The following is a 27,978-nucleotide window of genomic DNA, read 5'->3' as shown; positions in this document are numbered from 1 at the left end:
AGATATCCTAAGTGAAACTGCCGTTTGTCTTTTGTGCTCCTTGTCTGTTAACCTGATGTTTCTCCTTATTTTGTTTATTTGTTTGTTGCTTGTTTTATTCTTAGAAATATTTTTGATTTTCAACATAATGTAACTAGTGTACTGTTTGTGTCTGATGTTTTTGCAGCATAATTTCTACTATTGTTGATTGTACTCGATTCTTCATCTTTGTTTGATAATTTCCTTTCATGTTTTGTAAATTTTCCTTCTGTTAAATAAAATAAACTAAAATTATCAAAATTAACTCCATACACAATAGACTGGTTTAGGATAAGCAAACTCCTTCAAAACACTGGATGCACGTAGTTTTTACCTTTACATCGCTTTTTTTCTCCACACTTTTATTGTGTCTGAAATGATGGATCATGCCTATATTATTGTCCTGTTAACAACAAGTTGTTGAATGGTCGTTAATTTTCAATAAAAACACACACGCCCCAGCTTCAGTCTTGGTTTTGTCTAGTCACAGTGGAGGCAAAACAACAGGTACAAGATATAGTATTATGTTGTTGTTGTTCTGACACAGAGGATTCTTCAAGTCAGGAAACACCCATTAATTACTAAAACCAAGTAGCAGAGGAAGTACGCGTATCTTTTACTTTCATAAATGAATATAGATTTTACTTGGATTTCTATACTATATTGGTACTTTTATTTGAGTTATAGTTCAAAGTATTAACTTCAAACTATTCTAAAGTACCAAAAGTATTCCGGTATTATTACTTTGCTTCATTGTGACTGCAAGTAGGACTATTAAAAACAAATTATAGTAGCTTCTGAATTTCCCCAAGGGGTCAATAAAGTCGTGTCTTCATCATGACACATCATCATTTACTTGTTGGGTGAGATTTTGTATTATTAATATGAATCTGATTACTAAAGGTATCAAATAAATGTATAGTATAAAGTAGCATACAATGGAAAAAAACAACTTAAATGGAAGTAGTAACAGGTGAACTCTCTCCTCTGTATCAGGTATCGTCTGAAATTCAGGGGACTTTTTTTGAGGAGTACCGCTTTAAGATAAGGGCGTATCCGCTCTCTGTGAATCAGGAAATACGTTGACGTTCGTAAGAAGTCCCGCCTCTGGCTGAGTTTGACCACAGTTACCGGCGACCACGGCGTTCAACAGCCGCCTGTTCAAGACATCCCCAGCGGCCCGCCGGTGAGCTCCTGTCGGTCGATGGCGAACTCAACCTCCGATGCGCGTGAGTTCCAAAAGCTTTTTTTTTCCACCCGTCGTAAACGTCGTAACGTCAAGCAGCGCCGCACAGTCGTAAATCTCCCCTCTCACGTCCTCCTTCAGAAAAGTTTGGTCCAATTTAAAAAAAAAAAAATGGCTTCAGGTTATGAAGTATTTGGGTATTGATGCCAACGTTCATGAACTACAACACTGGCGTGAAGCACGAACGCAAAGACAGCAGACGTTTTTGACAGACTGTAGAGACTGCGTGACAGCCACAACTTCAAGACGTCATGCATGAGACGGCACAAGAAATGCATATTGAGCATTTACAATAAGATATATGAACGTTAATAAAAAATATATTGACAAACTGCCTTTAAATGCCTATGTAAAGTCAGTGTTTAACAGCAGACACACTATAAAAGGTGTTTATTCGGTATGTTTTATATGGTGTCTCTAATTATGGAGACTTATTGTGAATTGATTATGTTTTGTTACTGTCCCAACATAGGTCGAAAGTCACAAGCAAGTGTTGCTGGGGTTAAAACGCACTTATGGATTTATATTATAAGCTAATTACTCCTTAGGCAAGATTTTAGACTCATCAATTATCCAAGAGTTGTTTGCTGCAGACTTTATTTCATCTGACTCCAGAGCTTTTCCTCCCCTTATAACAGTTATTTTTCTGTACTAATCATGTCAGAGGTAACTCGAAAATCTCATGACACCATTTAAAGGATGAACAGACACGTAAATGACCTTAATTGCCTTTCAAACCACATTAACTTGAGCATCACGCTGGTTCCCACTGGATTTTGGATTATTGCATTGGCAAACACACATGTATAATACTTACAAGCTGTGATGCTTGCATGTTTTGTCAAGCCAGATGATCTTCACAAGCGACCACCACTTTGGCGGCCTGTGAAGCGAGAATGCAATCGGCAACATTTGCAACACAAGAAGTGCACCACAATCCCACGAGTATAACACAACCAGGCGCTTTTTTCATTTCTTAATGACTGCCTTTTTAAAGACGCATTCAAGATAAGGAATTCACGAGAGGGAGGTTTTACTGACTGTAACAGTTAAGTGTATATATGTTGGCAATTTAGATGTCGGGATATCGTCTTCTTTAATCTTTTATCGTCTTGTCAGAATAAATGTCTCTCAAGCAATTATTGATGTTTACGATACACAGGCTGTTTTGAGTCTGTGGGTATTTTTGAAATACTGCTCAGAGAAGAGTACTGTACGCCTGTCTCGACCCACAGACTCAAGCCAGAATTCTCTTGAAGTTCCATGTCACGCTTTTGGTTTTCTTCATAACCGTCAAAATTCTGGGTCGGTTTCAATTTTCCATGGAGAGTCTACAGGAGTCTTCGGCCTGCAAACGGCCAAGCCTGAACCTTCTCGCTAATTGAGTTAGACCAAGTCATCCAGTACGTTGGCTTAGTATTAATAGTACGTGTGTGTGTGTGTGTGTGTGTGTGTGTGTGTGTGTGTTTGTGTGTGTGTGTGTACACAGTACAAGCATACTGTACGTCTTTGATTGATTCAGCTGTCTTCACCGCTTCCTGAACGCACTCCCAGTTGAGGCTGATGCTCATTTTTCCAGGATGTAGAAGTTATTATAGTGTAGGTCGATGGTCCGGGACCCCCCCACAAGGTCCGGGAAAAAAAGGGTCACAATATTATTATAAAGGGATGCAAAAAATATAATTTAAAAAAAGCATTTATCTTAAAGTTCTCGATCCTTTCATGACTTCAGGCCTGTGAAAATCCTTTGAAGAATAATACAAAGAACATTATACTAGTGATAATTGTCCGCACACAAGAGTAAGACCTGTGCAAGGTTTTGTTTCGCTAACACTAACTGTAAGAAAAATGCCTTCTGCTTCTTCAGAGCCTACTGGCAGCATTGTGTTTTATATTGCCTTTAAGATTCAGTGCGCGTATAAATGAAGCAGTTTGAAGCCCTCTGGGGGAGACGCATCTTTCAAGTTGCCATAATAAAAAAAAAAAGATCCTCTGCTTTTGTTTGTTTTTGGTAATTACTGTGTTACTTTAATCATTAAAAAGGATGCAGTAACCATGTCATTCTTCGAATTAAAAATGTTCTGCTCACTTAGCTTGAGCATGTAATCTTAAAATAAGCAGCGGTTGGTTGAAGTCCAAGAGTCTGACATTTGCTTTCCTAGCTGTACATGATTTCCTGAAATGTGTGAACTACAGACCTTTTAACTCGTATTTAGTGCGGAGCTGAAGCCCACAAATGATGGTGAACTGAAAACCTTTTGCTGCATGTCAATTTATAACAGTCAAACATGATTGGCAGCCATTTTATACAGCTGCGCAGTCTTTTCCTGTAAATGTATTCATATTATAGGTTTTCAAATGACGCTTTAAATGTCTGTCATCATATTTTATGACGTTATCAACCAAAACAAAAAAGCAATGCATGTTATTGTGTGGTTGCATTAATTAGTTCATGACTGTTAGATGCAGATGCGTGCCTCCCTTTATTGTGTGGCAAGCGGGAGAGCAACACGTTTTTGACCGCAATGAAATTGTTGTTTTTTAAAAGTTTAACGCCTACAAATATGGATTGAAGCAGAAAATCTCCAGAGTAGTCTTAGTGGCCGTTGTCCCCAAAGTTCGACGTAGATACGTTGTAAAACGGGAAGGAGAGGTTATTACCAAGTCGAACAAACAGTGATCAATGAGGAGACATGCAACAGTTTCCATTTCCTTTCTCGCTCCTTCCCAAGATGAGTAAATGGAGGATAATAATGCAGTTACATCTGGCAGTTGAGGATCACATTACTGACTGGAGAAGGGTAAACGCCTCTCAGCCAATCCAGATTCTCGGATTTCTCATTATTTTATGTAACATTTGCCAAGAAGTGACTCATAAAAATTGGAAATGGCCTACAATAAAACAGGAAATATCATTTCAGCTGGCACACAATGTGCATCTTGGTGTCATGGGGTGCTTATCTCAGCAGTGAGGAACATTGACATCCTCTTTTCTGAGATGACCTTTGGCAGTGTTGTGTGGTCATCATCCACGACTACTGTAGATGATGGGGGACACGTATTGACCTGTACCCAAATCATTGAGGTTCTGCACCCAACTCTTTTTATATCCCGACAAAACTATCCAATCAAAGCTTACCAAAGCCCAAAAGTGGCGTATGATTATCAGAATTCTATATATGGATCCACACATGTGTTCCCGATTTTTCTATTTTTGGCTTTCGTCATACCACCAGCTGTGTTTGCTCAGAGATTTTTCTAAATCCTCCTCAAGGACTCCATTCAACCCATTTGCCCCCATTTTTTATTTCAATGCTTTTGATACAATTCTCAAATTGGCCTGCGATTACTTCAGAGTCATTTGGAGAGGCATGGGAGCGTACTAGTCCATAAGCACATGGACACACACACACACACACTAGTGGGTCACAGGGTGGTCAGTGAGCAGACAATGGTCTTTATCTGTGTGTTCAGTCTGATGCATCACGGAACTGCCACAATAGGGAAAGCTCACAAAAGCATGGACGCCGGCAAGAGCTAAGTATAAAAGTTCAAGATTAAAACATCACGGTACACACTCGCAGTGTTCAAATTGACTTTGTCTTTATTTATCGCTAAAATAGTTCCCCATTAGTGCGTCTGATGTCCAAGAGAGAAGAGGTGCCGAAAGGGAAAGAAAAGGCCAAGAATCCAATCGCAAATCATTCTCCTTTTTGTGTGTTTTTGCAGTGATTGATTTTACATCGTGTTGTGAAAGGAGCGCTCGCAGCAGAGACGTCGATAACCTTTTAGGCAGATGGAACTTCTCGCGGAGTAAATCCTCATGAAACCCCAGGAAATGAAGCTGGAGGAACAGCAATGTTTTGCTATTCAGCCAGAGGATGTTTCAATTGAAGGCTTTGACCTCGTAGACAGAGATACTTTTGCTGCTTCTGGAGACTGAAAGGAGAATTCCTCTCGTCAGTGATTGTGTCAGTGACTTTGTCAGGTAACCGCTTGTCTTTTTGAGCTTCACTTTTCTTGTGATGCAAGTGTTGGATTTGATGTTTTCCCCGTAGTAAGGGGCAGTTTGATAGATCGCAAAATCCAGAGACTCATTGGATCTGGCAACCTTGTTTGTCACTTCCACATCACGTTGTCATGAAACACGTTCTTGTACTCAGTCACTTCTCATATTTTCATCAAAGTCAAAATAAACGCATACAAGGACTTTTTTCTCTCCTCTTGTTGCACAATAAACAGGTTTCCTCTTTTTCACTCTCACACATGCACACGCACATATCAAATTTATTTGAGAATGATTACTTACGAATTAAAGGAGACTGGCGAGCAGTTGATGCTTTTGTTCCTTTACAGTTTCTGTGTGGACTTCACAATAGTTGTGCAGAACAAAATAAGCATGAAGAAGAAAAAGCAAAGTCTGCCGTTTTCTGTCCATCGTCCTCCTCAAAAGCTGCAAACTGTGACTTTCAACGTCCGCTCAGCAGGCCCGATACCACCGCTTGCTAATCGCTACAATAACATAATCTATAATCAAGGCTTTTGTTTGGGCTCTTCTGGAAAAAGGGTCACGTTTTCTGTGCTCAGTGGCCGCTCAGTGTAAACGTAACAAAAGATATATGCGTTTCCAAATGGAAAGGTGGTAGTGTGGACAGGTGTATATTGAATCATTGTATGTTTAGCACCGTCACCTTGGGAGGTTTGGTTTTCTCCCATTTTTATCGGCTCAATGATTAATTGAAGAAACAATGAGCAGCTGAATCAATAATGAAAATGACCCTTTTGTTCAGGCCTTTTATCTGCATTCAACTTTTCGGTTCTCGTTTTGTGTGCCCTGTACCCAAATCATCGAGGTTCTGCACCCAGCTCTATTTATAGCCCGACCAAACCACCCAATCGAAGCTTAACAAAGCCCGAAAGTGGTGTATGATTACCATCATTCTATATATGAATCCTCACCTGTGATGTGCACATGTGCTCAAGATATTTCTATTTTTTGACGCTCGTCATGGCACCAGCTGTGTTTGCTCGGAGATTTTGATGACTTAAGTCTAAATCCTCCTCAAGGACTCCATTCAACCCATTTGCCCCCATTTTTTATTTCAATGCTTTTGATACAATTCTCAAATTGGCCTGTGAGTCATTTGGAGAGGCATGGGAGCGTGCCAGAACAAACTACTAGTCCATAAGCACATGGACACACACACACACACACCAGTCGGTCACAGGGTGGTCAGTGAGCAGACAATGGTCTTTATCTGTGTGTTCAGTCTGATGCATCACAGAACTGCCACAATGGGGAAAGCTCACAAATGCCTCTGTATTCATCAGGAGGCGCATAGTTAGGTAGGTAGATACACACGGCCATGGGCACAATGTTGTGGCGTGTTTGGAAAAAAAAAAAATGGCACGAACATGTGATTTGACACTGATATGATTTGAAATTCTGTTCTAACTTTTGACCTCTAAAGTGTCTGACTGTCCGTGCGTGTGTGTGTGTGTGTGTGTGTGTGAGAGAGAGAGAGAGAGAGAGAGAGAGACGGACACACACACACACACACACACACACACGGATGGAAACAGGAAACCAGACAAAAGCCCTCTTGTCTGTGGTGCATTGCACCTCACGTGGTCCGCCAACAGCAGGAGCCAGGGGAGCTTTCGCCTCCAGCTGACTGCAGGTCACTGACCTGAACCCTGTCAAGACATTATGTCCTCAATTTAGAACATAATATATATATATAGTTAGTTACTTATGACTCTGCGACGATGTGATTTGCCGTTTTATCTCCTTGTCAGATGTTATAGAAGAAACTGGCCAGTCGAGTAAATTAATCGGCGGGATTAGTCAATTGTTGGTCTCAGCCCAATAGCTGTGTCTTTAAGTTAACTGTAAAGTTTGTTGATCTCCCAGAGTTATGGCACCCTGATGGCTCTAAAGTCCGGTGTGTAGGTGGGTGGGCGGATGGGAGTGGGGAGCTTGAGCTTTAGTGGTGCAGTTCATGGTTGATGCTTCTTTTTTTTTGTTTGTTGCTGCAATCAGTTACTATAATAACACTAAGATATGACCAACCCTGCTCAATGTCAATTGAGCGTTATGTAGATTTGGGTTTTGCCTTTTTACTCTCGGCCTCTTGCATGAAATGAGGAGTGGGGGGGCGAGCAGTTAAGAGGGCAGACTGCGGTGATCCTGGAAGGGGACAGGAAATCTCTGTCACGTCCGAGCTGATGGCATTTAAATCCCCTCAGCTGCTCGGCCCCCGAATGTACCCTCGGACTCGCTGTGTGGGTACCAGGTGGCCACCAAGGGCGTTGTAATGACTGTGACCTGTTGCGACAATACTTGGAATAATGTTCTCTCTCGTTCTTGCTCCCCTTCGCCCCTCGTCTTCCTCCAGATGGTCACACTACAGCTGCAGGAGGGACACACCCGCCAGACTACATAGCTTTCATCCTGGTGCCTGTTTTCTTCCTTCTGGGCCTGTTGGGGGTGGTGATCTGCCACGTGTTGAAGAGGAAGGGCTACCGGTGCACCACTGGGGCCCATGACGAGTTTGAGGAGGAAGAAAAGGATCTTGAGCTGGGCGAAGGTAAGGGAATCTGAATGAAAGGGAGGAGGGAGGTGGGAAAACTCTTCATAAAACGTGCAGTCATTGCAAGACCGATGTGTCGTTGTCTGAGACGCCGTTACGATTAGCTTGATGTGTTTATTGCATCTGCGTGGTCATTGTTCGAGGGCATCCATCATCATCTATATTCAGTACACACCCAAAAATATTGCTCAAACAGACTCTCATTAATCTGAGTAGACAGAGGAGAGATTAGCGAGGCGGTAAGGGAAGGATAGTTTGATAGAAAAAGAAGCTATAAATTGTAAAGTGTGCCGCTAATTGCGGCCGCTCCGCCTTGTTACTTCGGCAATATTTAAAATTGATCTGCTGTCAAAAAAAAAAAAGAAGCTCTTTTCTGAGGAACGATCCATGCTTTACTCTTAATGATGACCAATAGGAACATTGCGTTTTCACGAGGCTTCCTCACAATAAAAGCCATTCTACTCAACATTGCGTCACTCGCTCGCACCCAAAGCTGTTTTTTGAGGCATTTCTTAATGTTTTTGAGTCGTTTTTATGCATCTAAACAGCCATACACACACACACACACACACACACACACACACACACACACACACACACACACACACACACACACACACACACACACACACACACACACACACACACAATCACAACCCATTCACAGCCCATCGCATTGCTGCCTCGTTCCTTTCCTTGTGCAAAAATAGCGGCAGCTGCCACGAACAATGAGCGCTATTGCAAAAAAAAAAGTCAACCATAGTTGAGTCAACAAATGGTCTTTAATTTGATAAAAACCTTGAAGGATTAAAAACCCTTTTCACCTCGTCTCCCTCTTTGCTTCACAAATGCGGTCGATGAACAAAAAAAAAAAAAGTTTAACATGAACTGCTTTTCAATGTTGTGCAAATAACCTCTGCAGTCAGTCGATGGAGAAGTGCATGCAAAGTACATTTTCAAATTAGTCATCGGACCGCTTGAGGTTTTTCATTTTCCTGTCATGTGACAATTTCAAGGTCATGCAGTAAGATCTCTCGATGCTCCCACCTGCCCCGCAGTCCTCGCAGGCTCCCGCCACATTCCTGAGTCTAATGACTTTGGTGTTTGCCAGGTACTGAAGGTGCCGACGGATCGTGATGAGAATAGACTCGTATGATCGTAGGCTCACAAATCCTCTTTACGGCGTTTCTACAGTGATATATATTGTGATTGCCTCTCGGCGGCTCACATATAACGGCGACGAAGCTCACTCGAGAGGGAACCGGACGGATGCTGCGCTTCGGCAACGGCCCCCGTCAGGCGTCATCAGCCGTAACCGGCGCGTGACGCCAGTGCATAGCGGCTGCTATGCTAATAGCTAATAATGTTAATCAACAGCCTTATTACAGCCACGAGCCCCGATTGCGTCTGTCTTTTTTTCTCCTTTTTTTTTAAAAATTTTTTTTAAGGAGTGGAGGCCAATAGAAACCAGGAAGAAGTTTGGCATTCACTCCACTCGTGTTCTGACTCAACTCGGGGTGTGTTGCAGGGAGTTCTCGACACAGGGCCAGTTTAATTTCCCTTTGCTCGTAATGAGAATGCTCGATTGCTAGCGTTGCGTACGCGTCAGTGAGTTTGACGGCCTCTTGGAGGACGTTAGCTGACGTTGTGAACTTAGACGTACTTGCGTCACATGATTGTTTATTTATTTTTAGCTGGTACTGTATGAGAGAGAGGGAGACTGACTGCCTTTCCCTCTTGTAGTTGTCGTGTGCGGACGTGAAACCTCCGGCATTCCTGGATTGCTCTGGGGAATATCACAGGCATGAGAAATGTTCCGGAAAGAGTGAAAGGTTTACGCCACGCTGCCAAGATACGACTGCTTTTCTCGCTGGTCTATAAACATACAACGGACCTCTTGCGCCGGTCTCGTCCTGGCATAGCGCTTCTCCGCTGTTTCCCATGTTGGCCAAAAGCCCCGAACCGCTCCATTTGAATCGAGTTAAATACGATCAAACTTGTTCAGTGGAGTCGGTTTAGTAAGAGGAAGGCGTAAATGTGAGCTCCCTGCCGGCAGCAGCCCCTGCTGTCTGTCTTTCTGCGACGGGCCCAACCCTTTTCTCTCTTGTGCGTCGAAACAAAAGACTCGGAGGGGAAACCCCCACTGCTTGTGTGTTCTCACTCAGTCAGTCTCGATCGTCAGTCTCCTCTTGTTGCACACTGAACAGGTTGTCTCTCTGTCTCTCTGTGTCTCTCTCTCTCCACCCAACCACACACACACAGTGACCTACGACTTGCGAGCAGCTCCCTTTTACATCGGGCCGGTGGTTTTAAATCATTCATGGCACACTGGAAGACTCATAAATTGCTGCGAGAGTTTTATGTTTATCAGAACATGAGGGGGAGGAGAGGAGGGCACTCAGGAAGCAGTCAACAGGAAGCTCGAGGAAGTGTGTGTGTGTGCGTGTGCGTGTGCGTGCACGTGCACTGAGTGCAGGGTTTGTGATGAGGCCAGTCAGAAGGAAATCTGTTCTTGATTGCGTTCACTGGGATATGTGCATAAGGTCATGAGGACAGAGTTGATCAGTGTTAACAAATATCACCTGTTGGTATGATAGATATGTTACAATGTGTTTATTGCTTGCACAATATTGATGTTAATCAATATATTGCCAAGTTTGTCCCTCAGGCAATAGGCACACAAAGTGCGCCGTTAGTCTATGTGTGGCTTTCCAATCGAAATACTTAATTGCACCCGGTTAAACTGTGAGACCTATGGGAGTACCCTCAAGTTGTAACATTAATAAGTGCTCTTGAAGTATGATTTATGGGTGTCATGTTCAGCATTTATGATGTAAAAAAGTACCCCTAGGTCATGCCCGAGGAGTGTTTGCCTCTCTTTTTTTACACACACGCTTCTCAGCTAGTTTATTTGACTGTCCTGCCTAAATGTTTGTGTCCTGCTTTTAACACTTTGAGGAAATAATAACTTTGAATACCGATCACACATGTAATACTTCAGATATTTCTAATTGTGTGTGTGTGTTTTTCTGCTTCTTCTTTCCAGAAATGAATGACAGCCTCAGTGAAAACAATGACACCGTTGGGCAGATTGTCCACTGCATCATGAAAAATCAAGGTATGGGTCCAGCGCACTCGACAAACATTGTACTTCTCTTTCCGTTTCATCTGTTTTCTACCTCTTCCATGAAAAGTCGCTATCGCAGAAGCGCTCCAATAACATTTTGGCGAGGACATTGCGGCACACTATTCAGGAAGGACGTGTGTGTGTGTGTGTGTGTGTGTGTAGCGGTGGCAGTAGTGTGTGTTTGGAGATGTGGGACTCCAGTGTAAAATGAGGATCTTCGTGGCAGTTGACAATCTTGCGGCTGGAGAGGAATTCCAAGTGAAACGTGTGAGGACATTTAACACAACACAGTGTGCGCCAGGAGCGTCTCAGCAGTTAAAAGATTGCTTTATTCCTGTAAATTGAAATAATTTCCCCGTGCCGGAGCATGAAGTCGAATTCATTAAGAGTCAAAGCACTCTCCGTTAACCAAGTAATTGCACTCCTTTGTTCGGCTGAGTTTGTAAGTGGCAACCGGACAGATAAGGATCGATGTATTGTGTCAGCTTGAATAGTGTGATCACACGGGCCTTTCCTGACGGATTAAATTACACTATTTCCTTTCGGTGCTCACAAAAAACGACTGCGGCAGTGACGTCCTGTCGAAATCAAGCTAACTTTGCTTTAAAACGTAGAAAGGGTGCTTTGCAATTTCAAGTGAAATAAAGAGACCGCTGTTTTACTTGGTAAAGGTCACTGGCACTGAGTCTGGTGTCAGATTATATTTCATTACAGTTTTACTGACGACATTTTCTCATCGCACAACAGCAATTCATTTACTGTCCATGTTGGGTGAAGTGTTAAATATAATGGAGGACACAATAGTCTCAAGTAGGGGAGAAGTTTGAGTCTGGATGGAAGGAGACCTCGCACTGGTTGTGGATTTTTATGGTTAAAGAGCAAAATATTGTTTCAACTAGTTTCACTTAGCTGCCAAAAGTTTCGCTTTTCTTGGTATAATGAACGACAATATGATATAACACAGTTGTAATAATATAAAATATGACATGGGAGCGATTATACTTGCCAAGAAAAACTGCACAATAACAAACTCTTCTACACTGTAATAACATAAATATGATAATATATGACTGGCCCTGTGTCGTAACATGATTATTGTTATGTATTCTATATTTAATTGTTATATACTGATCATGAATAAGGGTTAAAGTAAAGTGTCAAGAATTCCTGCGGCTTGAGTTTACCCTTTTTATTGATTTATTTGGAAAAGTCATCATAGGGATCAGTTCACTGAACAGATTAGAAAAGCAGAAGTTATATTGTTTGCTTAAAATGTTCCTAAAAACAAGAACCAAACAGATTCAGCTTGTCTGTGCGTATTGATCCCTGAAGCAGATTCCCACAGTGCCGTCTAAAGCCTCCTTCATATCTCTTCCAAATGACTAACGTACTGTTTGACACACTGTCCTGTTCTGGTGTCTGGCCACCATTGTCCTCTGTTGTTTCTGTCCACCGTCAAGAGGGAAGCTTTGAGCTGACTCATCGCGGCTTTCGGCGAAACAATGTTTGTAGAGTTGTGGATGCGTGAACTGTGACTCATCCTCACAATGTCACTTTGGAGACGTGACGCGGCTCAGGATTCCTGCTACGTATTGTAAGACGAAAAAATGTCTGCTGAATGATGTTTGGACGTTTCCTTACTGGACACTCTGGCGATCTACTCGCAGGTATTTTTGTCTGGAACATAGGAGGTACTTTTCCAGCAGCAGTGTATAAATAAACACAAGCACTGAGAAGTCACTGTGGGGAACAGTCGTAGTCTTTATGGCTGAGCAAAGACTGCCATCTACAGATAACTTCAAAATAAGAGCCTCGCAGATACTTGTTCTCTTTGGTTGTCCACGTAGCATCAATACACTATAAACTTCAAAATAAAACCCACCTGGAGGATACAGTACCCTCTTCACTTTTCTATTCTCTTGTAATACACTTTATAGTTCAATATTTTGTCTTTTAAAACACACTGCATTGTGTTTTTAAAGGCGACAGTTAACCCCCATTACGACGAAAGTTGTGTTGTAGTCGCATTGGCAACATCTATGTGAGAAAAGCAAGGACAAAAACACATCTGTCATGTGAAATAACCAACAATATATGATACCTTTGCAGAAAATAAAAAAAGGGTGTGTCCATGGAAGTCATCTTTGGTTATAGAAAATTTGTTTTTAAGGCTTTTAACGGCTCAAATCGGAAACCCAGTGGTTCATGTGGTGACTCAGAGGGGAGCCTTGCACAAATACAATGACCGAAGCGGTTGCAAGTTAAAAATACTTTTGGATGGAAAAAAAAAAGAAAAGAAGTCAAGCAGCGACCAAGGACGTTGTTGTAAATGCTCCCGTGGGGCTGGATGGTGCGAGGGTGACGGGGGGGACAGCGGCCTGAGTCAGACGACCACGTGCCTTTTTTTTTTTAGATGAAATCATAACACCAGACCTCCACAATCTGAGTCTCTGTGCCGCTCAGTACATCGGCCTCTTTTTCCAGATGTATGCACACATTCCTCCACCAGTTCATGGGGAAGTCAGTGAATGCGCCAGAGCCAGGCCTTAGGGAAATCTGTCTCTGGGAGCAAATTATGTAAATCTATATCTGAGCTGTTGTCTCTGGGTTGTTGCTCGTGTGCAGCTAAAAAAAAGCTATAAAAAAAAGAGAAGCCAAACCGCTGTATTTCCTGGGGACAAATTCCCGACTATAATAGATAGATAGATGGATACTTTATTAATATTTCTTTTTGCTACAGCAGCATTTATACAGGTTAACCATACAATATTAAAAAAAATGCACCTCTATAAAATACAACTATAATAATATTATTAAATTAACTATGAAAGCAAACATAACAGTACTGCATCAATGTAGCCAAACAAACAGTGTAACAGTGTTATAGTTGAGTAATTCATTTGGCCGAAGGTTAATTATTATATATAATTATTATACATGAATTGCACCTTTTCAAGAGTCGTGCTTTGGAGTTTGTTTGCTTCGATGAAGTTCTTTTCCTTATCTCCTGAGGTTGTCGTGCTCAGTAATTGTGCTCGGTGAGCGCCCGCCGTGTGCCATTTAATTGCGTTAAGGAGTTAATCTGGTGTTGCCATCTTTCAATAAGCGTTCTGCTTTTGAAGTCACTGGAGCGTTCTCCTCGCTAATTCCCTGGACTACTTTTATCTCACCGCCCCCTCCCTCTCTCCCTCCGTTCCTCTCTTCCATCTGTACAAGTGTGTCATTTTGTCTCTCTCTCTCTTTCTTTCCAGCAAACTCGGACGCTCTGAAAGCCATGGTTCATGAAACCAGCATCGACTCAGACGGGTGAGTGTCCTCTCCTTTTTTTGTTTTGTTTTTTTTCTCCCCCCTCCCGGCTGCGTCGACTGATCTCCACCACCAGGTGGCACCATCGGCCTCCTCGGAAGCCCGTTTGTGTCGCGGCTGAAAGTGTAACCAGAGTAGCCGGAGCAGGAAATGAACACACGAGGCAATCAGGCCACCTTTTTTTCTTCTGATACTTTTCCAGATTGGCAAGCTTTGATTGAGGGCGAGCAGCTGGGGACTCTTCCCAAAATGCCGCTGTGTCCCACATCGCTATATTGAGGGGTTATCAAAGCGTATTGAGCACAGTTGTTGGCATGTGTTCCCCCCTTGTATATAACACAGCGAGTGTGACTCCGCTTGAAAAAGAGAGCATTGGGCAAAGAAGCTTCCGGCGTCTTTGTACTTGAGGCTTTTACGTACACGGCTTACATTAGCGCTGAAACAATTGGTTGATTTATCATGCAAACATCTCACCAACGTGTGCCGGTTCCAGCTCCTCATGTGTAACAACTTGAGGCTTTTCCCTGTTTTTGTATCACTGTAAAAACAGGCCTTGTCAAGCTGGCACATTCGTCACACGTTGACGTGACGCGCACAGAGCTTTCGCGAGAGCGATGCTCTGCATACAAAGCGGCTGGGGTCGTCTTTTCCATAAGCCTTTCCGAAACCAAAAATACAAGCGCAAAAGTGGTCGGAAACCATTAAACTGTGCGTTTGTTCATTAGCTAACTGGCTCACATTAGTACACTAACTACATTAGTAACTAAGCTAATTCCAGTTTATGCTTTGTTTGTTTAGGTGGTACATGTTATGTTAAAAGTAGAAGGCTGTTGGAAAGGAGCACAGCAGGCCGGCAGCACAGACAGACTGGTCTTACATGTTTCCTTATTAATATACACAGTGACAAACACAGGAACACTGCTGCTTCTTTATTTCCACGGCTTATACACGGATCATCGACTGGTGGAGATGCCGCTGTCTTGAAACCTGTTAGCTTTAGCCTCTTTAGACTTAAAGCACAGTTTCCTGTGCTGACGAGTGCATAATGAAATCCCTTTTTGTGGAGTTTATGATTCAAACAATTCTTGGATAACAACAATAATTAGCCGGCCAGTAGCACAGCGGATTAAAAGACGCCATTTCAGACACTTTCAAACTATTAACGATCGATCATTGTCTCGAATCTAGAAGCTATTCATGTCCGCCTCTGAAACCAAGGACCCAACGTCAATGTGTGCCAATGCGAGAGCGGAAAGCTCGTCAGGCGGCGCGACCACGGCTAAGCTCAGGGGGTCAAGAGCGTAGTTTCAATTGATAGTTGCATCCCGAGCCTGAATCGGACGACCCGGATCATTTTTTAAATCCCGCCAAAAACCCGCTGACCTCGAAATGGATTTCATTCCCATTGTGACATTCACGTCTCAAATCGAACGCCGGCTGCTCGCCACTCCGAGACGACCCCCGCATCATAAGAACAGGAGCTGATGGTACGAGCGGCGATTTAGACGTCTTCACTTTGCTTTGCCGCTGAGATAAGGGGGAGGGAGGGTTGGGGGCTGATGGACAGATTGGAGGAGGAGGAGAAGCCTGTGACAGAAGAGGAGTGTGGTTAAATCAAGTTCGTGGGGTATTCTCTCCCTCCCCTCCTCCTTTCCTCTCCTTCCTGCATCATCTTTCTCATCGTGCTACATATTGTTCTCGGAGGAAAGGAGAGAGATAACAAGAGGAGAGATGTTCTCCTTTGTTCAGAAGAAACTGTGTTCTGCTCTGTCACATTGGGACTCCTGGAAAAAATCAGCAGAAATCTGCAATTGCAACACATCCCCCCCCACCGCCCCTCCGGGCGTCACTTTCATGTGTTTCGCCTCTTCTCTCTAACTCCACAAGCCTCTTTTTTCCCACATCTTTCCTCTCGTTTCCCGGCACTTTTTTGTTGTTGCTAGAAATCTCCCCTCTGTAGTACTCCCCTTTTCTCTTGGTGTTACTCTTCGTATCTCTCTCTCTTTCCCTCAGACAGGTTGGGCAGCCTGCCAGCGGATCACTTAGAGATGGTGGAATAGAGGGGAAGAGGGGAAGAGGGGTATCGGCGGGGGTAATTTATGGGACACTTAAGGGACGGACGGACGGACACAGCGAGGGAGGAAAGAAGGCTGCAAGAAGGAGAGTGACTGTAGCGCGGCCAGACCTCGCTATCAGCCTCTCCACATTTGGTACTTAACTTCCCCTTCGCCTCCGCGCTGCTCTCTCCCCATCAGTACTCCGGCCTCCTTCACCGTCCCTCCGCCCACTTTCCACAAGACGCTCTCGATTCACATCATCTCCTCTTTCCTTTTACCTCGCCCTTTTTCTTTTTTTCATTTTTTTCATCCCCCTCCTGTGGATCAAAATCGCGGTTCATACCTCTGCTCATCAGCAACCTGGACATGAGCATCATACATATTTCTGGCTTGTGAAAAGCAAAGTGATGTCTGCTGGTGCTTCCCAATCTTCGCCCCCCCCATTTTTATTTAGCAAGAAGACACATCCCCACGTTGTTCTGTTAGAAAACTTTTGTAAATGGCCTGAAATGACGAATATTATTGAGTTATTCAAGGGGGAAAATAACGCTAAGATTAGGGAAACATTGCATAAACATGAATTATTCTGCTTTCTTTCCTATGCTGTTTATAATCCCATTTAAATCCGAGAACCACCGGTTTAAACTGTACGGCCACGCCCTGTGTACACACATCCTCTTGTGTATACTAGTGGTGCGGACATGGCCGTTCCACTGCGGGAACTTCCAAGAACCTTTTGCAGAGACTCGAGAACGAGACCCTGAGTTTCAACGGGACGGACCAGGAATTAAATGTAGTTCATTATAATTCCAGGTGTCAAAAAGTGACGCCTGCTCTCCTGCTCTCCTATTGGAGCTCTCTAAAGGTTCAGCAGCCTTCAGGTGGTGTTTGCAGGGATGATCGTTGAGTAAAACTCTCACAAATAAGGACATTTTTGCACGCGTAGTCCACATTTTATATTAAGATCTGGCGGGTGTCTTTTCTGGATCCATCTGTGTTGTAACCCCCTCTGCGGGTGACCTCATTCAAACGAATCAGGGGGCCTGACTTCCTCCCACAGTGCTGAAGCCAGTCTGGATTTTGGCCTACTGCTCTTGCGGCTGAATGAGAGCAGATGCCTAAAAGAGTGGAGGCTGTTCTAGCAGGACATCGACACCCACTTTTTTTCTCAGTAGCGTTCAATAATCGCGTTCGGGTGTCACAGTCGGCCGTCCACATTCACCGTGGCCCTTTTTTTTTTTTTTTTTTTTCCTGGACACCGATCAAAGATTGACGCGCCTCCATTGTGCTCGCCGTCCCTCGACGCGCGTGTGCATCGTTCGACTGGACGCCACGAGTGTGTCATGGAGCAGAAACGCTGTTTGTTCTGCCTTTTGTGTGTGTAAACAATGCGAAGAGCTGCTCTCCAGGGTCATGAAATATGCACACGCAGTTCCTCTCAGGAGGCAAAAAAAAAAAAAAGCAGACAATTAGCGCCTGTTAGCGCAGCGCTAAGATAAACACCGCATGCAAGTGGAGAAGCAGTGTGTGTGTGTGTGTGTGTGTGTGTGTGTTGGATCGGTTCGCCTTCTTTGAACAGCTAATTCTCTGCTGATCAGTTGACCAACACTCCACCTGGTGCCTCCAATAATTGCTTTTTAACACGCAATCATCATCCTCCGTGGTGATCGTTCCCAAAGAGCTCGCCAGTGCTAGTTTGAAGCTGCGAGATGAGATATTAATGTGTCATTTGTGCAGCGGCGGCGAAGCCCTGCAGAATCCAACCAGCTTGAATTCATCTCCATGAAATTAAAATGTTTTTTTTTTATTTATTTTTTTAGGAATGTAGGTCAGTTGTTAGCCTGCGAAAGGTCTCCCCTTCTCAGAAGCCACATGTTTGCGAGAGCTGATCTTAAAAAAAAAAAAAAAAAAACAACCTTTGCTGCTTCTTGTTGTATTTAATCTGGAGATGTTGCACGGTGCTGAAACATTCGGGTGACCTATAAAATATTTCTTGGGTAATTTCCTCTCTTTATTGCATAATTATTGTTCAGGGGCTGATTTACATTTACATAGTAATACTTGGCCGTCGTCATCAGCAGCTATCTCTACTACTGTAATGTATCATTTATTAAATAACTGCAACGCGACAGAAACAAAATGTCCACCAAACCTCCGACACTAACGTCTGGTTTCCTCGTCTTCAGACCTCCGCTCACCCCCACCTCTCCAGTCACCCCCACCTCTCCAGGCAGCCGTCCGATTACTCCCATATCCCCGGGGGCACCCCCGGGTGCTGCCAAGCACACCTGCAGCCACCTGCACACCATCGCCGGTTTCAGCGAGCAGAAGAACATCTGCAACCGCTGCAGCCACAAGAAATGGCCGCTGATGAGGAGGCTGTCCACCCGCAAGCCGGACCATCGCCGCAGCGGAGAGGTCACGGTGCTGGCTGTGGGCAGGTGTGTGTTTGCGCGTGTGTGTGTGTGTGTGTGTGTGTGTGTGTCTCGGAGGCAGGAAGTAAAAATAGTTTTCATTGCTGCTTTCCGATTAATTTGTTACCTCCAAAATGTTCTCAGCATCATACCAAATGAGGTGTTTTGATGAGCAGATATGCATTTAAACAGTTTGCAATTAGTTTGCTCACTACTAATCAAACATTAACCCCCAAATAATCCACGATTTAATTAAACCGACTGAGATTGCCGTGCACTCTGACACCAGGCCAGTGATCTGGAAAATGCGCATGTGAACAGTCCGGGTGAAGCCTGGGAAAATAGACGCTGCAGGGTTTCAGCCTGTCAGTGGTTAACCCGCCGCTCCATGGCAACAGGCCCGGTTTTTAAAAACACACCACATGAGCGGTCCTCAATAAACCGAGAACGGCTCTGTGTGTCCGGTTGCTAAAAGTGAATCCACATCTCACCGTCGGTGGGCGTACGGTTCTTGTTGAACCACCTCAGTCGGTCCTGTAGCCTTATTGCCAACACAAATAGTTGCTGCTGCTCCCATCATGCAATGCTTTCTTCATTAGATGGCTGTGGGAGAGCTCAATCTTTGGAAATATAAAATGGGAACGGCGGACTCCGCCACAAACGATGAAAGCCGCTATAGAGAGCGACAATTACAGAGTGGTATTGAATGTCTGCTGCTGGCCAAATTGATGCATGCTATTAATAGCATGACAAAATGAGGTTTGGATTTGATGAAAAAGACCTTACGGATTGCACATTCAAGAAAACATGCTTGTTTGCTTCTGTGCACAATAACTCAGGGTCATTTGTTTGTATTAAAGATGGCCTTGGACCCTTTTCCCATTGATCTCCAGTGTTTGAAAAAAAAAAAAGGGGTTTCAAGCCAGAAACACCCTGGCAGTACGCTCGCATTATAAAACTGTGTTCAGGATGTTTTTTTTCGAGCAAAGAGAGCATTTCTCAGTCCGGCGGTGAACGCGCTCAGCCTCGTCCGTCCCCACCGGGGCAGCGAGCGCTCCCCTCATCCATAATGTCCTGCTCCGAGCTCATTGGGATGCAGAGAGGCTGCTTTTTCATTTGCACGCCCAGATGAATGGCTGCGGACGCAGAGGGTCAGCACGACCTGGATGCGAATATTCATTTGCTGATTTAATTAAAGCTTTGGAGAGTGTGTATGTGTGTGTGTGTGTGTGTGTGTGTGTGTGCGTGTGTGTGCACAGGTGCCTTTTGAGTGGGTGTGTGGACAAGAGAGGTGTAAAGTTTGTTTGTATTATCAGTGAGGAGAGACAGAGGCAGACGCCCGCTGAGTTTATTCAATAAAGGACTTCTTTCGACAGGTTATTTATATTTCTTATGGTGTAAATGTACTATTTACAAAGTGGTATACGCTGCACATTTCAACCGGTTGTTCCCACATAATCAGCGATTTGTTTTAATGAGCCGACTCTGTCGTGTGCGAGACTTTCGCCAGAGTGCAGAAAAACATCCAAAATCTTTTTTTTTGTTGTTGTTGTTGTTGTTGTTTTTAAATGTTTTATTCCACGTCACCTCTTCAGGTTCCGGGTGACAAAGTGTGACAAGCCGACCCGGGAGAGGCGGTCGCTGCCTATAACGGACTCCAATAGGAGCGCTCCCGCGTCTCCGACAGCGACGGAGCCCAAGAGCCAGACGACGTTCAAGTCCCAGGAGGTCTGTACGCTGGAAACCTCGTCACACGTGTGCTGCGTCACCGCATACACACGCCCTGTGTATAGATGTATGTTAATCATGTATGCAAAAGTAGTCGTCTCTGCATGCTCACAGCTCCCGGTGCCGCTCTGCCTTTTTATGCGTCGGTCGACTGATTGTTAACAAGGCAATGTTTCGACATTGATAATTAATATCACACGCTTTGCATTGTTGTACATGTTGTAGCTCACAGCTATCTTCTCTAAATGTCAGAGAATAGTTGAATCTTCTCTCGACCGACGCTCTAAACCTCAGAATACAATACGATGTTCACTTTATTATCACCTAAAAGAAAGAAAAGCAGCAAATTTGTAGCCGTAAATAAAAAAAAAAAAGTTTTTTATTTTCCCGAAAAATGTCTTAAATTATGAATGAATGGTAAAATTCTACATTTACAGTCTATTGAGTGACAAACAGACGTCACATTGGTGGCGGTGATGCAGGAGATTCAGCTGCGTGTTAGATCACGTAAAGCGGATGTGATTATAGCTAAAGACGTGTTGAAATATTTACACACTGAAATATCCGACCGCAGCAATAATTAGCCTCCAGCCGGCTGCTTTCTGTTTGCGTCACAGGAACTCTGGTGATGAAATTGCAACGCTCCAGGTGATCGTAAACAGCCTCCGCACGTCTCCCCTCCGAGTTTCATTCACTGCTCACCGGCTTGCTTCTTCCCGTCGACGCTGCTGTGCAACACGAAATGTCCTCCCCGGTTCCCTTTTTTCGGGTTCGAGACTCGTTCAACACTCGGCAGCGGAGCAGCCGGAGACGGCTCCCGTTGCTAATTCAATGATTCTAGACGCTCGCGTGACGACAACGTGTTCTGTTCGTGCACCGTTTCACTCTCATCATCTGCAAGATGATCAATATTTTGGTTTCTCACGGATTACGATTTGTTGGATTGCACCGATCGGATGTGACTGATATCATCCTTATTAATCAGATCTTTGTGTTTAATAGATTTCTGCTTGTTTGCTTTGCTTCAAAATGAAGGCATTTCAATGCCACGGTCTTTATTCTGAAACAAAACTGAGAAGGATATCTGCAGTTGGCTGAAGGTACAAAAGACGCAATTTTTTTTCTCAAACCATATTAAGACATTTTCTTGAGGTTGTTTCAAAAATATGAATTCATGACACTTTGACTAAAGCTCAACAGAAGGAGAAACAGAAGCGCGTGTGACGTGTTAGACACGTTCAACATGGCGATGATGATGATGTCGTTGGCGTGTGAGATCTTCTACTGATGTGTGCAGGTGAAATCCGTCTGTGTTTAAGATAGTTTGCTACAGTGTCTGAAATGATATGAGCGGGTTGGAGTCCGTTTGGACTCAGCAGCCTTTGCTGGAGCCAAATATGCTTTATGTTCATATTTCAATCGATGGCCCAGCTTTAAACAAACACGCATTAACATCAGTGTTTGTTTAATTCCATCCTATAAGCTCCCATATTGACTTTTCCTCTCTCATATTGACTGTTGGAGAAAGGAAAGAAAAAAAACCCCTTCAGCCCAAAAGAAGTCAACAAACCTGACGGGAGAACAACACCCAATCTGAAGATCATCGCTCGTTCATTTCTGCATTAAATCGAGACTATTTTCCATCTCCAGGAACGGAAGGACGACTCGGACAAAGGGAAGCGGTAGCAGTCCGACGGATCCAGAGGAGAGAAGACAACATCTGGACCAAACGGGAACATTGAAACATCGGCGCTGGAGGAGCGCGGTGGTCCAGGGAGCCGTCCCTCCACATTACTGCTCCAGCGGGGAGTCGAAGGCGCTGCTGCAGACGAGGACGAGAGTGACATCCAGTCACACCAGCCGCTTCTTTTACAAGCAGTGATGAGGAATGTGCGACACACTCCCATTTTTTTTTTTTTTTTTTTTTTTCTTAAAATAGTTTTACAATAGTGCCTTGCTCGTGTGGCGTTTAGGCACGGCGGCGGCGGGTAACGTCCAAGGAAGCCCGAAGCTGGGGCTTTCCCCCGACGGACGACGGTCTTGTTACTCGATATGCCGATGATGTGTGTACATATGTTTTTTTTATATGCGGAGGTAAACCGGGGATTCACACTACACACCCCGGAGACACGCATTGGTTTTCATAGCAGTCACAAAACCAGGAATTAGATCAGAGCGTCAGCGGACGTGACGAGAGCAAAACAACAGAGTGCCTTTGGCGGTTCCCTTCAGAGTGCGGTGTTCTAGGTGGAACAAATAATTAGTTATAATATTAAAACATGGCTTCTAGTGGCACCTTAAACCTGCATCCAAGGCCAGGTAGCAGATTTTCTATCTGTGATTCATCGTGTGTCTTCAAACCGCATTCATGTTTGGTTTTTTTAAGCGGCTCGTAAAGTTGTTTTCGGCTAACGTGTTAGCAAACATTCGCCTTATTAAAACGCCCAGCAGACATTGAGCAACATTAGCGCTGGTGAACTGCAACATGCGCTCTTCTTTTAGCTTTGTTTCGGCAGAGAATGTCTTATGGAAAGATGAACTACGGGAAATGGATGACCAAAAAGTAGATGTAAATTATATCTCAGCCTTTGATTTTAATAATCACCCCCTTTTTTTTTATTTTTTAAAGAGTTTAATGTCGGTTCTTTATGGAAGTGTGATACTAAACCCCTGGAGAAAACCCTCATAAGCTAATTATCCAAATATATCATTTCCCTGTTTCTTCATCAAGACATATCCTTTTAGCCATGTTTTTTTTCCTCATCTTTATATATGTGAATATCATTTAATTGTGCCTAATTTCTTTTTTAAAACCAAATAAATACCTATTATTCATATTTTTGGACAGTTTGCTGTGTTTTTATCGTTGTATAATAAAAGAAATAAAGATGACGAACCTGTCAAACCATAAAAAATTAACTTTATTGTTGTAATTGAATCATTGTGGCCTCTTCTTCTCTCTCCTCATGTGAGTGAACCATCCGTCTTCATACTCTATTCTTTCTCATCCTCTCATATCTTCACCCTCCTCGCTCCTCTCCTCTTCTGCGGCGTAATGAAAAGATGATTTGTCTTATTCATCTCCACCAGGTAGTCCGACGACCTCGGGCTCTCTATCATATTCGTTCCAGTTAATGGAGATGAGATGGAGACGGAGAGGGTGGTTTTGAGCATTAACACTCCTTGACTCCTTTTGTCTCCTCTTGACCTTCCTGCTTCTTATCAGGTTCACTCATCCGCATGTTTCTGACCTTTTAAACCAGGAAAAAAACGGATGAAAATCTGTTAATTTCTGGTTCTCCACTAAATTATTAACGCCTCTGACCAGCAAAATAACCTGATGAGATGAGTTTTCTGTGCGACATACGGCCGCTGGTGTCACTTGACAGCGCTGGAGGGAGGATTGACTCTCAAAGTGTTGACCGGGAGGAAGAAACATTAACATGCGGTGAAGAAAAAAAAAACAACCCAACAACCCTGAAGCACACAAGGCGACGTCACCCACCACCCTTAAGGCTTTAGGCTCAAAGCAAACCTGCCTTTCATAAACACAGGATAGCTCGGGGTGTTAAACCTGTCAGGCAGATGCGGTTGACAGTGCAGGACATGAATAAGCGGCGCGAGAAACTCGCGCAAATATTGACTCCGGTTGCATGCGTGTGTGTTTACTTTAGCTCGCTGTGGGTGAAGGCGTCACCGCTGTTATGAAAAGTTTCTCACACTACATTAGAGCCTGGAGAAATCCCACAAGGATACAAGGTATGCATATAGAAGCCGTGTGGATAATATTAAAGCCCCCTTCCGTCTCTTTTAGCGTGACTTCATAAGCAGTAAATTTATCTCGGGCACTGAATTATTCAGGCCTCCGGGCGACGGGGTTCCCAATGCCGAGGCTAAGTGCCCCGCGTCTTATCTTTGTCCCTGGATATCAGCCAAGAGGATGGAGCTCTGGCTCAGGTGGGGAATGTTTTTTTTTTCCAGGGAAATATTTGGTAGCATGAGGGGTGGAAGTCTAGTCAATGTTTAACACCTTTTGAACCGCATGAGTGAACGCGGTGACCTCATGAAACGGCCGACTGCCCGTTTTACCTCGCACAGCGTCTGCTTTCACACACGACGGCGCAGACTGGGCGCACGTAGTATCTCCCAACCAGAGTTAAAGACGACTGAAAGCACGACGAGGACTTTCAGGCCGTCATGAATGAAAAGTTGAACTCGTAACAATGGAACTCACCTTTGCTCAATTCAATATACTCACTGAAGTCGCTGCTATACACCCGAAGGCGTGTGGACGTTGGTGAAGCGGCCCTCTCTCTGAAATGACCTGTGATTGGTCAAAGTCCAGGTGCAGAAGTCTAGATTTCTCTCAGACCACTTGAGTTGGATAATTCTTACCCTGGGGACGTCAAAAGTATACCGTCTCCCCCGGCTTTAAGCTTTGTTATTTCAGCATTCATCACTGAATCTAGTTGAGTACCCAGGTCTAATATTTAACCAGAGTGAGCACCTTTCCAGCGCTAATTCACAAACACGGTGGTTTATTTTGAACTCGTTCTCAGACATGTAAATGTTGAAAGACACTATTTAACGTTGACACTGATTAATAGGTTTTCGGGGCAGCAAGAATCCGTAGAATAATCCTGTTTTAGGTGGATATTTCTTCTTTAAATACAGTCTTACAATCCCTCTGAGACAAGGACTCGTGTGTGTGTGTGTGTGTGTGTGTGTGTGTGTCACAATTAATGGTGACATCATTAACTCCAACAAAGCCTTGAGAAAAACAAACATGGCAGGCGCACACACCTCGGGGACTCTCCAGTCGGCTGCCTAATGGACCTAATAAAGACAACACCAAGAAATCTGACACACAAGTGCTCTTTATTTGCCTCCATTTACATTCGACGCACTGCAGGTTGAAGCACAATTTAGCTCGCTGCCAAACTACTTTTGTGGCGTTATCTGGAGGTGAATTGATTACTGCGAGTCACCGGGGTGACAGCGGCAGTGAAGGATACCGAGAGGTACAACTTAAAGAAAGGAAAACCAGATGGAAAGGTGGACTCCATTTCCTGCTTTGATACAGGGATGTCACGGTGCATTCACACAAATCTCTCCTTTTTCTTCTTTCTGGTGTGATTTTCATGCTTTCAAATTAGTTTAAGTGTCTAAAAGGGGATGTCAGGTAATATTTGATGTTGAAGAATTCCCACGAAAAGACCAAAAACCATTGATGCAACTCGTTATCCCGCTAAAAAAAAAAGAAGGAAATCTGAGATCCCACAGCGACAATGAGTGAAATATCACACAATTCAATATTTAGAAAACCAACGAAGCACTTTAATACAAAGGAAGCTCCACGGATATATCACACACACACACTGCAGATGACTTTCCGCTGTTATTTATTTCCGTTGTTACAATTTTTCACTGCTGTCTGTATTTATGTATTTTTAGTTTCATGCCTTTGGGAACTGTGAGCGTGAACAACATTTCCCTTGTGCACTTGCGAGCCCCGGGTACAGGTGCGCGCTGCTCGACGTCATTAAAAGCCTCGAGCTTTGTCAAACGTTTGCTCTGATGACGGCCTGCAGAACCAAAGATTAGTTTTGACGTTCAATATCTGGAAAAACCTGCGATTCAGAGACACTTTTTTTCATTTTGGTGTTTGTCGTATGACTTGTCGAGCGTCACGGTGTCGCCTTCCTGTTTTATTTTGTAGTTTGTCGTCTGTGTCTCGGCACTTCCTGCCCCTGTATGCCTGGTTTCCGATCAGGCGTGAGTGCGTGCGACTGTGTGTGTGTGTTTTGTTAGAATCCTTTCCTAGTTTTTGGTGGAATGAAATAGTCTTTATACGATTGTCGGCCTCCATCTCGCGACATCGAGACCGTTTTACTCTCTCACTGCCCTTCAGATAAATCCTGAATCTCAATCATTTTGACAACACGAGCCGGCATATCTTACCCTGAATCAGTGATGATTGTAAAGATAGAAGGTTTCTACCTTTACCAAAGTTGTGTTAGAAGTAACTTTCCTAAAATAGGGACTCTTATTTTGAAGGAGCCACAAACTATCATGGTCATGTGGTTTAATGTGACCTAATGCTTATTCCACATATATTTTCAATCTTCACACCTTTCTCCTAAAGTGCCAAAAATACATCCCGAGCGGTTATGTATCTATATCATATATATATATATATATATATATATATATATATATATATATATATATATATATATATATATATATATATATATATATATATAATCTACCTTTTCGGAGTATCTCTGAAGGATCAAAGTAATCTGGTGACGCACAAGCCAAGCTCGGCTCTGTTGTTTCACACTGAAACATTGATGAAGAGATGAGTCACCGGTTTGATTAAACCAGAACTCCACAGCAGATCCTGTTGTCTTCCCGCTCGCTGGATATTTGGAAATGTTTGTTATTTTCCTGAGACAATCTGACTCGAGCACCCACCCACTCTTTGTTGCAGGCGGGACTTATTTCTTAACGTAGGGTGTGCATCCAGAAGCTCATGGAGGAGAAATCGTAGCCGGGAAAGAGTTTCTTTCACCAGAAACTAATGTCGCCGATCGCGTGATTTCATTCTCTCGGGTTTGGTAACTTCAGAGTAAAGTGTTTGCGCCGTTGGAGATGCACTCGCTCGTCCGCAGGAAGAAGTCAGAGCCCGAAGAATGAGCTTGTTTGTTCTCCAGCTTGTGATTTGACTGCTGACGATGCAGCAACGCCGCTGCTCCCACGAGTCATTTTGGATCAAATGTTCAGCTGAGTTTCGAATGTACTCGCACGCGCACGGGCCTCCGTGGGGCCTGGAGGCCGGCGGTCGATGGCTTTGAGAGATATCGGGCCGTGCGTGACGTGAAAATCTCTCGAGTTTGAAACTAACGACGATTTAATGAAAACCAGTGGAGCGAAATTTGGCCACAATCTGGTCAAAACACATGCATTTCTTTAGAAATCAATGGATTAAAACGTCCTTGTGAAAGTCACTCGACCTTGGCGCGCCGAAAAACAAACCCCGACTGCAGAGAGGGACAAGTTTCAGGGCAGGAAACGAGCACACTGTAATTGTGAGACCCATGGCGAGCAATTACGAGCGAAGGGATGAAGATAGAAAGGAGTGGGTGAGATGAATAGATACATGTCCAAAGAAAGGGCTAATTTGGGTATCGTCAGGGCTCCCGTTCCACCTCCTGACAAGGAGACAGACGCACTAACGGCCTCTCCTGCTGCGGCGGCCCAAAGTCAGTCAGAAGATCAGGATTTTCTTTTGCTTTCGGGTCGTAGCTGCTGTGGATGTTTCCAAGGTTCCCGGTTCAGACACAGGGCCCCGAGGTGTTCATTAGCCGAGGGCCCCCCCCCGAGGTAGAAACAACAAAGTCCCTCAGCGATTATGAAGAGGGAGGGAGGGAAGAACTCGTCAACATGAATTAAAAAGGTGCAGAGTCTCTGAGACGACCCATTC

The 27,978-nt window shown here is 43.9% G+C and overlaps 1 protein-coding gene across 3 annotated transcripts; it reads left to right on the top strand.

Annotated features, from left to right (window-relative positions):
• The first annotated feature begins 1,100 nt into the window (after positions 1-1,100).
• rell1 (RELT like 1) lies at positions 1,101-23,338 on the top strand. Of its 3 annotated transcripts, XR_011078127.1 has the most exons (9): positions 1,101-1,247; positions 7,663-7,854; positions 10,904-10,975; positions 14,236-14,290; positions 18,534-18,788; positions 20,357-20,489; positions 21,525-21,589; positions 21,682-21,786; positions 22,140-23,338. XR_011078127.1 is itself a non-coding variant. In XM_068588455.1 (7 exons), the coding sequence occupies exons 1-7, from the start codon at positions 1,223-1,225 to the stop codon at positions 22,173-22,175; spliced, it is 768 nt and encodes a 255-aa protein (XP_068444556.1). In that variant the 5' UTR covers positions 1,101-1,222; the 3' UTR covers positions 22,176-23,338. The 3 variants fall into 3 exon arrangements, 1 of the variants encoding a protein (XP_068444556.1); XR_011078126.1 differs by having other exon boundaries at positions 21,525-21,786; XM_068588455.1 differs by lacking the exons at positions 21,525-21,589; positions 21,682-21,786.
• The last annotated feature ends 4,640 nt before the right edge of the window (positions 23,339-27,978 follow it).

The sequence above is a fragment of the Clinocottus analis genome, unplaced genomic scaffold, assembly GCF_023055335.1.
Source record: "Clinocottus analis isolate CAN_PGR_092001 unplaced genomic scaffold, fCliAna1.0.p SCAF_21, whole genome shotgun sequence".
In the NCBI taxonomy this organism is placed as follows: domain Eukaryota; kingdom Metazoa; phylum Chordata; class Actinopteri; order Perciformes; family Cottidae; genus Clinocottus; species Clinocottus analis.
This window is presented reverse-complemented; position numbering and strand designations above follow the sequence as displayed.